At 45.0% G+C, this 12,920-nt stretch overlaps 1 protein-coding gene across 3 annotated transcripts in view; it reads right to left on the bottom strand.

Annotated features, from left to right (window-relative positions):
• The window catches only part of GPLD1 (glycosylphosphatidylinositol specific phospholipase D1), a 68,243-nt gene that overhangs the window by 24,119 nt on the left and 31,204 nt on the right, over nucleotides 1–12,920 (bottom strand). For all 3 annotated transcript variants that reach the window (XM_078000914.1, XM_078000915.1, XM_015135674.3), the window contains 4 exons: nucleotides 11,994–12,059; nucleotides 9,579–9,699; nucleotides 5,477–5,616; nucleotides 2,681–2,867 (listed from right to left, as the gene is read on the bottom strand). In XM_078000914.1, coding sequence (XP_077857040.1) covers nucleotides 2,681–2,867; nucleotides 5,477–5,616; nucleotides 9,579–9,699; nucleotides 11,994–12,059 — 514 coding nt within the window. The remainder of the gene's footprint in view (nucleotides 1–2,680; nucleotides 2,868–5,476; nucleotides 5,617–9,578; nucleotides 9,700–11,993; nucleotides 12,060–12,920) is intronic.

Here is a 12,920-nt window from a genome sequence, read left to right as displayed (position 1 = left end):
CTTTCTTTCTCTCTCTCTCTCTCTGTTTTTGAGATAGAGTTTCACTCTTGTTGCCAGGCTAGAGTGTAATGGCTTGATCTCGGCTCACCGTAACCTCCGCCTCCTGGGTTCAAGCAATTCTCTTGCCTCAGCCTCCCGAGTAGCTGGGATTACAGGCATGTGCCACCATGCCTGGCTAATTTTGTATTTTTAGTAGAGACGGGGTTTCACCACGTTGGTCAGGCTGGTCTCTTGACCTCATGATCTGCCCGCGTTGGCCTCCCAAAGTGCTGGGATTATTGGCATGAGCCACAGCGCTGGGCCAGGTTCTCTAGTTCTTTCATAACTTACGTAGCAATGAATGGCCTTTCACACAGTGGTGCTTGCCACGTAACACACATGTTGCAGGACCCACGTCCATTATTTATTGGGTAATCTCTCCACACCCGTGTGCAGTGGCATCTATAAGCAGTGCCCCTTTCTATAAGGCAGAAACTTGATAAACAGGAAAAGGTTGCTTGAGGACACAAAACACGCTAGGGCAGGGTGGGAACCAATAACTCAGGGCTCTGCCCACTGAGGACTGGTTCATTTCATCACCATCAGCTGCACCATTCAGCCCTCCTATGGGCCAGCCAGTCATTCCTAGAGGAGCACAGAATTTTAAAGCAGGCCACGCCTTGAGATTATCATAAACCTTCATTGTATCAATGAGGACAGGGAGATGCTCACTGCAGTCAGGGCCTGAGGGCAGGATTCCCATCCCTCGTCCATGCCTGTATCTTGCCATCTTTGAAATTATCAAAGGTCACTGGGGGAGGAGGGCATGGAGCCACTTCCTTTCTCACCCAAGTGGTATTTGAGAGAGTTTAGCAGCCACAGGAAGCAGTTTCCTCTCTTATTCCCTGTCTATATGCGCCCAAAGGTTTATACTTTACACAACAGTCTGACGGGGAAAGGCTCTGTAGAGAAGTAAGAAGCAACAGGATTAGATAGACGTCTTTTGGAAGTTGTTCATGTGGTGTCAGAAGGCTCTGAAAAATGCTGTCCCTCTGGGACTGTGACCTTACACACTGGCCAGTCACCTTATTTGTACATGTTGGATTCAGAGCTCCTTTCATCAGAGCCTAAACTAGATCATAAACCATTGTACTTCTTATTTTTGAAAGCATGTTCGTGGCTGGGTACAGTGGCTCACACCTATAATCCCAGAACTTTGGGAGGCTGAGGCGGACGGATCACCTGAGGTCAAGAGTTCAAGACCAGCCTTACCAATATGGTGAAACCCCGTCTCTACTAAAAATACAAAAATTAGCTGGGCATGGCAGTGCATGCTTGTAGTCCTAGCTACTTGGGATGCTGAGAAGGGAGAATAACTTAAACCCAGAAGGCAGAGGTTGCAGTGAGCCAAGATCATGCCACTGCACTCCAATCTGGACAACAGAGTGAGACTCTGTCTCAAAAAAAAAAAAAAAAAAAAAAAAAAAAGCATGTTCAGGTGTGCCATCTTATTTTCTCTTCACAGGATTAACTTCACAGCAAAAGGGTAAGTGGCTTGCCCAGAACAAGAACCACGACGATCCGACCGGAAGTCTAGGGTTCCTTCCCCCTCTGGCGCTTGACGCTCAGAGAATGCAGTGCCAGGACAGTGTCACCAAAAGCCCCACACTCATCGACTAGTAGCAGGGCTCTGTTTACCCCGTCCTCCTGCCCCCCCACTTATTGCTGTTACAAAAACTAAAGCCTCTGATGTTAGAAAAACTTTCCAGGACCCTAGCGCTCTCTGGAGGAATTAATGCTTGGACTCCATGAGGAATGTCTGTAGTCACCGTGGGTGTTTTCAGGTGATAAATAACCACTTAGGACAAAAGAATGAAATCTAAAGAAAGTCTGGCATTTAGTTAATAGTGATGTACCAATGTTGTTTTTATTCTTAATTTTTGACAAGTATACCATGATTATGTAAGATGTTAACATATGGGAAAATGAGTAAACAGCACATGGGAACTCTCTGTACTGTCTTTATATCTTTTCTGTGAATCTAAAATTCTGGCCAGGCACAGTGGCTCACGCCTGTAATCCCAACACTTTGGGAGGCCTACGCGGGTGCATTACCTGAGGTCAGGAGTTCGAGACCAGCCTGGCCAACATGGAGAAACTGCATCTCTACTAAAAATTAAAAAATTAGCCAGGCATGGTGGTGTGCACCTGTAGTTCCAGCTACTCGGGAGGCTGAGGCAGGAAAATTGCTTGAACTCAGGAGGCGGAGGTTGCAGTGAGCAGAAATTGCGCCTCTGCACTCCAGCCTGGGTGACAGAGCGAGAGACTCCATCTCAAATAAATAAACTAATTAATTAAAATATTTATAAAGTTTTATAAATACATACTATTTCATGTGTGTGTGTGTGTATAAAGAGGTTTTATATTATCAATTATATTATCAAGAAATCACATCCCAACTGGCCACTCAAAGCAGTTCTCAATAGCATGTGTGTTTTTGGAAGGTATTAGATTAATGATAGAATAAAATAAATGATGTAAACATGCTTTTAAAAATAAAAAGTGCTTCACAAATGTACACCATCAGCTGTTTGTTACTGTAATTATTCTTGTTATCAGTTACTCATCCTGGAGAATCTGCCATAAAATGTAAGCAGTGGCTATTGACCACTAGAAGAGAAAGAATGAGATGGTGTCTCACCTGGAAACCTTCAAGGATCCCGTGGGCCTCCTTATCCAGGTCCAGGTCAACGGGCGGCAGACCCAGTTCATTGCCGTAGATGAGGTACACGCGCCCGATGTGGATGCGGCCAGGGCGGCTGTAGCCTGGTGCGCCCACCACGAGGTCGCCGTACCCATCCTGGTTGAGGTCAGCTGAGGTCATTGCCCTTAGGGAAGTGAAGGAACCCACCATGGTATGCACTGAGCACTAGGGGTAAAGCTGTCGCCTGCTTCTTTCCTTTCTAGAGCCCAGTCCGTTAACTTTCTCTCACTGACTTTTCTACCCTGCGTGACTGTTGTGAATATTCACTTCTGACGTTGTATTGTTTGAGAAATTCAGTCTCATTCTTCAAGGGGAAAAATAAAATAAAAATGGACAAATCAAGGCCTCTAAGCATTTTTGGACCACATAACCTGAGAGGATGAAAAGTATCCTCATGAAGCTTCCTGTCTTATACACAAAACCAGGGCTTGCCTGAGAGTAAAGAGGAAATTCGTGTCCAGCCAAGTCCCTCCAGCCAATGGCTCAGGCCACTTTCTGATCTGCTCAACTCATTTCAATGTGTTACTTGACCAAAGACAAGCTTGTGTGAAATAAACTATGTTTCTACCATAGCCACACAGGCACCTGGTAGTGGGCCAAATCAAGAAATCAAGTGTTCAACCTATTTAGTAGTTTACATGAGATTCCACAAGCCACCAGCTATAGAGCTGGATAAACTGAGTCAAAGGTTCAACTGTCACTACTGGGGCTGGAAAGACCAAAAGTCATTTGTTTATTCTAGTTCTTATTGCCACATAAAGAACAAATGGCAGGCTGGGCACAGCGGCTCATGCCTGTAATCCCAGCACTTTGGGAGGCTGAGGCGGGTGGATCATCTGAGGTCAGGAGTTCGAGAACAGCCTGGCCAAGACGGTGAAACCCTGTCTCTACTAAATATACAAAAATTAGCTGGGTATGGGGGCAGGCGCCTGTAATCGCAGCTACTCTGGAGGCTGAGGCAGAAGAATTCCTTGAACCCGGGAGGCGGAGGTTCCAGTAAGCCGAAATCAGAACAAATGGCAGAACAAAGTAAAAAGGCAACAGCAGTTGTTTAAGGCTGTGATAGTGGGAGGGGCAGACACTCCAGTGGATCCGCTGCTGTTCTCTGCACTTTGGAGGCTCAATGCTGGCCAGTAATGGCCCTAGGGATGCCCCTGTGGCTGGCTGTGCTTGTGTAGCTGCCAGTCCAGCAGGAGGCCTTTTGGATCTTTCAGGGAGGTGGCCAAGAAGAGCCATTACAAGTGAACGAACAGTAAAGACAGCATTCACCTCCCAGTCGCCTGCACTAGAGCTAAATGCACAGAGGCCCCGAAAGGAAGGACAGTCAGGAAATTGTGCCAAGGAAATGCGATGCCCTTTGGAATTTTTTTTTTTTTTTTTTTTTTTGTTTTTGTTTTTTTGAGACGGAGTCTCGCTCTGTCGCCCAGGCTGGAGTGCAGTGGCGCGATCTCGGCTCACTGCAAGCTCCGCCTCCTGGGTTTACGCCATTCTCCTGCCTCAGCCTCCTGAGTAGCTGGGACTACAGGCGCCCGCCACCGCGCCCGGCTAATTTTTTGTATTTTTAGTAGAGACGGGGTTTCACCGTGGTCTCGATCTCCTGACCTTGTGATCCGCCCGCCTCGGCCTCCCAAAGTGCTGGGATTACAGGCGTGAGCCACCGCGCCTGGCCGCCCTTTGGAATTAAGGAGTGTGATTTTTTTTAAAAAAAGCCTTCATCCAAACTTCCAGAAAATGGTCACTTTTATATACTTGGGCTTAGTTTTGTATGTTCTTGTTGTTTTGTTTTGTTTTGATTTATTGATTTTGGGGGGCTTAGTTTTGGTTGAATTTTAAAATCACAGGAATTCCTAACTTTCTCTTTATAAAACTGTCATGGTATACTAGCTTTTACCATATGAAGTTACAATATTTAAATCACTATAACAACCTTCTAATGTTATTAGATGACAAAAGAAATCTGTAAGAATATATCTCCAAGAACATCAGAGCTTTACAAAAATTCCATGAAATATCCTTTATTGTTGTGATTATTTAGGAAACCAAAAGTTCCTTGTATTTAAACATATTTGACCAAGTGTAAGGAGATCATTTCATTGTTACAATAACTTAACCATTAAATTAATGCTTTTGTCAGGTGCAGTGGCTCATGCTTGTAATCCCAGCACTTTGGGAGGCTGAGGCAGGTGGATCGCTTGAGCCCAGGAGTTTGAGACCAGCGTAGGCAACATAGCAAGACCCCATCTCTAGTACAGAAAAAAAAAAAAAATTGTAAATCAAGTAAATTAATGCTTTTGTTGATGATGAATTGATTGACAAACAAGGTGCTAAACAGCACCATTTAAAACAGTTGCAGAGGGCTGGGCACAGTGGCTCATGCCTGTAATCCCAGGACTTTGGGAGGCTGAGGCGGGAGGATCACTTAAGTCCGGAAGTTTGAGATCAGCCTGGCCAAAATGGTGAAACCTTGTCTCCACTAAAAATATAAAAATTAGCCAGGCGTGGTGGCATGCACCTGTAAATCCCAGCTACTGGGAAACTGAGGCAGAGAATCACTTGAACCTGGGAGGCAGATGTTGCAGTGAGCCAAGATCAAGCCACTGCACTCCAGTCTGGGTGACAAAGTGAGACTCTGTTTCAAACATAAAATAAAATAAAATAAAATACAGTTGCAGAATGACTGAATAAAATTAATACTGCAGAAAACATTCACAAGTTAGATAAACTTATACGTACCAGCCAAGCCTTGCATAAGGAAATGACAAGAAGTAAGATGCTAAGGGGCTAGAGATGTGCTTCTGTGACAACTGAGAGCCACCTATGAACATTGTCCTTACGTTCCTTTCCAAAGCCTTGTAGATAAAGGACATGGAATCCTGAAATAAAAGAATCATTACAGAAAGTAAAGACACATAGCATAAACAACAAAGCTACTGTTTCCTGTCCAAAATACTGAACTTGTGTAAAGGAAATGAGTTTTTAGAAGTGCTAAACAATAGAACATTAGTTCCTTTCAGCAAGTAAGATCACTTAGGACAGGCAATTAGGATAGTGAAATCATACCCCCAACTTATGCTGAGGGACAGCAGAGTTATAGCCCAAGATGCTGGGACCAGCATGGCTAGAAAGAGTTACCGCTCTGTCGCCAGTCTGGAGTGCAGTGGCACGATCTCAACTCACTGCAACCTCCGCCTCCTGGGTTCAAGCAATTCTCCTGCCTCAGCCTCCCTAGAAGCTGGGATTACAGGTGCTTGCCACCACACCCAGCTAATTTTTGTATTTTAGTAGAGATGGGGTCTTACCATGTTGGCCAGGCTGGTCTCGAATTCCTGACCTTAAGTGATCCACCTGCCTTGGCTCCCCCAAAAGTGCTGGGATTACAGACATGAGCCACCATGCCTGGTGGACTAAAATTTTTTAAAAGACAAATCTATCCAGGTGCAGTGGCTCACACCTGTAATCCTAGCACTTTAGGGGGCTGAAACAGGAGGGGCGCTTGAGCCCAGGAGTTTGAAACCAGCCTGGGCAACATGGAGAAACCCCATCTCAACAAAAAATACAAAACATTAGCCGAGGGTGGTGGAGCGTGCCTGTAATCCCTGCTACTTGGGAGGCTGTACTGGGAGGATCACCTGCACCCAGGAGGCTGACGCTGCAGTGAGCTGAGATCTCACCACTGCACTCCAGTCTAAGCAACAGAATGAGACCCTATCTCAACAACAACAACAAAAAGAACAAGTCCTTTCAATCTAGAACTTTAATTGTATTTGTATATATGTATATATTTTTAACAAACAAATAAACTGGAACAACACCAGGATGCCAAAGATATCCTCCAGACCGGCCAGGCATGGTGGCTCACACCTGTAATCCTAGCACTTCGGGAGGTCGAGGTGGGCAGATCACAAGGTCAGGAGTTCGAGAACAGCCTGGCCAATATAGTGAAACCCCGTCTCTACTAAAAATATATAAATTAGCTGGGCATGGTGGTGGGCGCCTGTAGTCCCAGTTACTCAGGAGGCTGAGGCAGGAAAATCACTTGAACCTGGAAGATGGAGGTTGTAGTGAGCCGAGATCGTGCTGCTGCATGCTAGCCTGGGTGACAGAGCAAGACTCTGCCTCAAAAAACAAAACAAAAAAAACAAGATATCCTCCAAACCACACCCAGGTTGAGATGCGACTGTATTTGCTGCCAGACAGGCATGAGAAGTCACATGCAGAGTGCTAAAAGCCATATGCCAGAGAATTTGGGGGACAACAAGCCACTCAGCTTGAGATGTTGAATGGTTCTTAATGCAGTTACTGCAGAGACAAAAGCACAAACTAGAATGGCCCTGAACAAGCTGACCAGATACTAGATCCATCCAAGTTAAGGGGACACAACTCTAAATCTGCCCAAGGGTGACATGAGACCAAACAAGACTTCCTAGGTCTGCTCCAAAGCAGAGCTCAATTGGCTCAGAGCGTTAAGGCAGCCCAGATGGCTCAGGCTCTGGGAAAGTACAGGGTCTGAGGATCTTTCAGGCATGACTATACCTTCTGCTTTGCCCATACTAATCTCACTGGCAGACCATGCATAGATTGCTTCATCCTAAAGCCCAGCTCTGACTTGCTCATTCATCTAGGAAGCAATTAATCAGCTCCTACTGTATGCCAGGCACCATGACAGACACTGGGAACATAAAGTCCCTCCTCAGACAATTCATTTTTTTGAAAGGAGAAAATCCAAATATGGCAAGACAAAATGACATGTGCTTTGAGAGAGGTTCCCCTCCCTGATCCAGGACCAGCTACATAATTTAGGGAGACCAGGGCAAAATTAAAACATGCAGCCTTTTGTTAAAAAATTGCTAAAGCCAGGGGCAGTGGCTCATGCCTGTAATCCCAGCACTTTGGGAGGCCCAGGTGGGTGGATTACCTAAGGTCAGGAGTTCAAGACCAGCCTGGCCAACATGGCGAAACCCCATCTCTACTAAAAATACAAAAAGTAGCCGGGCATGGTGGCAGGTGCCTGTAATCCCAGCTACTCAGGAGGCTGAGGCAGGGAATTGCTTGAACCCAGGAGGCAGAGGTTACAGTGAGCTGAGATGGTGCCACTGAACTCTAGCCTGGGCAACAGAGCAAGACTCTGTCTCAAAAAAAAAAAAAATTGTTAAGAATTTTAATGCAGTGACAGCAGAGCATTAAACCTAAACCAGGCCCTTCCCCAATTCCCAGAGACCCCATTCACAAAGTTGTCTAAATCCTTCTGACATTAAGAGCCCACTACAGTCCAATGCCTACTTAGCTTCCTAAGCCTCTCACAGTGACTCATATTCTTTGTCCTGTGCTCCAGGCAAATACAACTACTCAGATTTCCCAACACCTGAAACTTTCCCAATCCACTAACAGAAATGTACTCTCACTGATGAAATACTATCTACTGTCCAAGGCCTAACTTGAATGTCCCCTCCTCCAGGAAGCCTTCTCTGTCTGATAGCCTCCAAGGTGAAGCTTTTCTCCCTTTTTTTTTTTTTTTTTTGAGACAGGGTGTCACTCTAGCACCCAGGCTGGAGTGCAGTGGTGCAACCTCGGCTCACTGCAACCTCTCCCTTGCAGGATCAAGCAATCCTCCCACCTCAGCCTCCGGAATAGCTGGGACTACAAGTACACACCACTACGCCCAGCTAATTTTTTGTTATTTTTTTGTAGAGACAGGTTCTCATTATGTTACCCAGGCTGGTCTCAAACTCCTGAGCTCAAGTAATCCACCTGCCTCAGCCACTTAAAGTGCTGGCATTACAAGCGCGAGCTACCACACCCTTTCTTCCTGCTACCCAACGATCCCCTTACCTCACCGTGGTATGTGTTGCAGTCTACTCACATAATGGTTATTTTTGTATTTGTCACTCCTTTTAGACTGAATTTTTTTTTTTTTTTTTTTTTTGAGAGGGAGTCTCGCTCTGTCGCCCAGGCTGGGATGCAGTGGCCGGATCTCAGCTCACTGCAAGCTCCGCCTCCCGGGTTTACGCCATTCTCCTGCCTCAGCCTCCCGAGTAGCTGGGACTACAGGCGCCGCCACCTCGCCCGGCTAGTTATTTTTTTGTATTTTTTAGTTGAGATGGGGTTTCACCTTGTTAGCCAGGATGGTCTCGATCTCCTGACCTCGTGATCCGCCCGTCTCGGCCTCCCAAAGTGCTGGGATTACAGGCTTGAGCCACCGTGCCCGGCCTAGACTGAACTTTTTTAAGGGTCAGAGTTCATTTGTCTTTCATTTTATATCCCCCAGTAGAGTGTCCTAACAGATAACTTCGTTGATGAATTTCATACACAATGGGGCTATGCAAAGTGAGCCTTCAACATTGTGAACACCTTTGGGACTAAATCCAAAGAAGGACTGGCCTGGGTGCCCAGGGTCCTCTTGACTTGACAGAGACCACTGAGGTGCAGACTCAGGGCATCTTCAGAACAAACCACATATGGATGCCAAGAGCACTTGCTGGCCTGGCACATGCGTAGGCCCAGGCTGGAGTGCACTGGCATGATCATAGCTCACTGTAGCCTCGAACTCCTGGGCTCAAGCAATCCTCCTGCCTTAGCCTCCCAAGCAGCTGTGACAACAGGCACAGCCATCACACCCAGCTCATTTATTTATTTTTGTAGAGACAAGGTCTTGCTATGTTGCCCAGACAGGTCTCAAACTCCCGGCCTCAAGGGATCCTCTCACCTCAGCCTTCCAGCCAACACACCCCACCACAGGTAACTTTCAATGGACAAATAAATACCCAGGGACTCAGCAAAACAAGGTATCTCAAGAAGCAGCATTCCTCTTCCCCAACTTAGAGCAGAAAATTCTTACCGGGGTCCAGGAATTTACACTGAAGAACACTCCTCTTTCGGTATAGTTTATATTCCTGTCAATGTTTTCAGTTAGGGATGAAGTCAAATTTCTGTGAAAATCATTTTTCTGCATTTTCGAGCTGTTGAAGACAAAGAGGAATAAACTGGTTACCACTGAGAAAACAATTAATCCCCTGAAAAACTGAGTTGAAGAATATAGTCATGTTAATCACAGGTTAAAAGACCACAAAATTTTAACATCAGAAGGCTGAAGGAGCAACACAGAAAACAAAATTTTAGAAAAACCTTCATTTCACAAAATCTTTTAGTAAACACATTTCTAAGGCTTAAAAGCCTATCCTTAGAAAAAATATTTCCTATAATATCAGAGCTCTATGGTAGGATTACCATAGAGGCTTCAATTCTTTCCAGATTATGAAAAAAGTAGATATTTCAACATTTCACATAAAAGGGAAAGAAACAGGTGTCAGCTGGTGGGGAAACTGGTATGTAGGCATACCGATGTATTCATTCATTCATTCATTCATTCATTCATTCATTCATTTATTTGAGACGGAGTCTTGCTCTGTCACCCAGGCTGGAGTGCAGTGGCGTGATCTCGGCTCACTGCAACTTCTGCCTCCTGGGTTCAAGCAATTCTCCTGTCTCAGCCTCCTGAGCAGCCTGGAACTACAGGCATGCACCACCACACCTGGCTAATTTTTTTTGTATTTTTAATAGAGATGGGGTTTCACTACGTTTGCCAGGCTGGGCTCGAACTCCTGAGCTCAGGTGATCCACCTGCCTTGGCCTCCCAAAGTGCTGGAATTATAGGCGTGAGCCATCGCGCCCGGCCAGCATACTGATTTATCTTCAAAGACATGCTACAATTAATTATACAATAAAAATACATTTTCACATTCAGATATGTCAACCAGCCATAAAGAAGATGACTCAGGGAGCCAGAGAGGCTTCAGAAATGACTGAAGTAGGGAGTGGACAACAGCCGTAAGTGACAGGACCCTGGGCACGACACCAACTAGTGTCAGGGTTCTGACAACCCGAAGAAAGATTGCAAGCCTAATCGAAAGGTGTCCAATGTGATTAAAAAACAACAAAAGTATGTTGAAGGAATGGTTTGCTAGGAGAAAACAAACAAACAAACAACAAACCTTATCCAATTCAAATAGAACAAACAATGAGGACTTCACTGAGCCCTTTCTGTGTAATTTTCATTCTTCCAAAGTGCTAAGATCATTCCTCTCAGCACCTTTCACTGCAATACTCTATTTTTTAGTATCTCACTCTTGACCATCCTTAAATATCTCCGTTAAGCCATCACTTCTTCAAGGAGAGCTCTCCTGTGCCCACGCCAGGACGCTCTGCAGCAAATCCCCAGAGCACCTTGCATTTTTTCTTCCTAACACTTAACAATGTCCACAATTACTTGTTTAGTACTTTCCAGGCCATATACCTGAGAGCAGGAACTGTTTCTGTCTTGTTCACAATGATATCTCTAGTGCCTGAACCAGTTCCTGGCACCTACCGATTAAAAAATGATATTTTATTGTTTGTACTATTTTATTGTTATATTTTATTAATAAATATACATGTATAATATTAATAACTTATTAAATGAATGCATACATGACTGGTGATTGGTACCTGACTCCAGCAGAAAATATCATTTCTTAAAATACAGATCAGGCCTCTGGCCCTTACCACAGAGGGCTTCTCCCCACACTGTCTCACTGATAAATACATTTTCATGGTAAAATCTGGGTAAAGTTTATGAGTAAGACAATAATATTGATAGTTATGATAATACTAACTACATTTCTTTTTTATTTTTTTGAGACAGGGTCTCACTGTGTTGCCTAGACTGGAATGCATTGGTGTGATCTCAGCTCACTGCAGCCTCAACCTCCTAGGCTCAAGCAATCCTCCCACCTCAGCCTCCCAAGTAGCTGGGACTACAGGCACACACCACCATGCCTGGCTAATTTTGTTCATTTTTTTGTAGATATAGGGGTCTCACTATGTTGCCAAGTCTGGTCCTGAACTCCTGGACTTAAGGGATCCTCCTGCCTCAGCCTCCCAGAGTGCTAGGATTACAGGTATGAGCCACTGTGCCCAGCCACTACCTACCATTTAATGAGCAACTCAATATGTGCAAATTTCTTTACATCCACCACTGCATGTCATCCACACCATAATTCTGGAAGTGCTGATGTGTTTTTTCCACTTTGCAAAAGGAGGAAGCTATAGCTCAAAAAATCAAGCAGCTTCTTTAAAAATCACACAGCTGCAAGTGACAAATCTGGAAGCTGAACCTACAGCTGTCTCTCAACAAATCCCATGTTCTCAACCTCTATAGGGGATCCCCTTCAGGTGAGATGTCCTTTTTCTCTGAACAATTTTGGAATCCACTTACCCCTGGGTGTGGTTTTGCTGGCCACCACATGCAATGAACAGAGGGTTCTCAGGTAGGCTGCAGTCACTGAGGAAACAGTCAAATGAGTTAGGCATTTGTCTACCTCATAAGCATGAATTTTACCGAGAATCCGTAGTGCGCTTCAACCATCTCCCAAAGGCTTAAAGTATTCATTATCTAGCCAAACAGGACCAAGTAAGAGCCCATGTTCTCCCAGAGAGGGTGGATAGGCTGACAGCTGTCACTATCATGGTAATCCAGGCAGCCCCACACTGCCAGTCACCCCAGACTCAGCCTTTCTCTTCCCTCCCCACTCCACCTGCTGAGCTGTTCCACGCTAACACGAAACGTCTCAGAATTTGAGACTGCGATCAAAACTGGTTCCCAATTATGTCACCCTCTGCCCAATTATACACATTCATGCCTAAATGTGCCAGAATTTCTCCATTTCATTTCTTTAAAAAAATCCATAATTTCAATAATTAAATAGCTAACGAAGGATCCCCTTTTACAAGTGAAAAAGCTTCTGAGAATGTAAGAGATAAACTCTTACATCGGGGGAGGCTTTCCCCCAACACTGAACAGAAGCATTGAGGAAGTAGGTATTAACATAAGAAGAGTATTCTGGAATGAAGACTATCTTAAAAAGATGTGTATGGAGGTCACTGAGGGAGGCTGGCGTAATACAGAAGTAATGTGGAGTGTAGGGATGAGGAAAATTAGCTGCTGAAAAAGGAATTCCAAAAGGAGGTGGGAAAAAGCTGAAGGCAAACTCTTCCTACCAAAACATTTCTCTAGCTAGGTTTGAGCTGAGGAAAAGGTTCTCTCTTTGAACCTTTTCTTCTCCACCACAGGATGCAGAAAGCAGCCTTACGGCGTTAGCACTGTACTTTCAAATAGAGTTTGAGGTGAGTAGAGTTCCGGCTG

The sequence above is a fragment of the Macaca mulatta genome, chromosome 4 (assembly GCF_049350105.2).
Source record: "Macaca mulatta isolate MMU2019108-1 chromosome 4, T2T-MMU8v2.0, whole genome shotgun sequence".
Classification (NCBI taxonomy): Eukaryota; Metazoa; Chordata; class Mammalia; order Primates; family Cercopithecidae; genus Macaca; species Macaca mulatta.
Note: the sequence above shows the minus strand (reverse complement) of the source record. Positions and strands in the feature narration are given on the sequence as shown.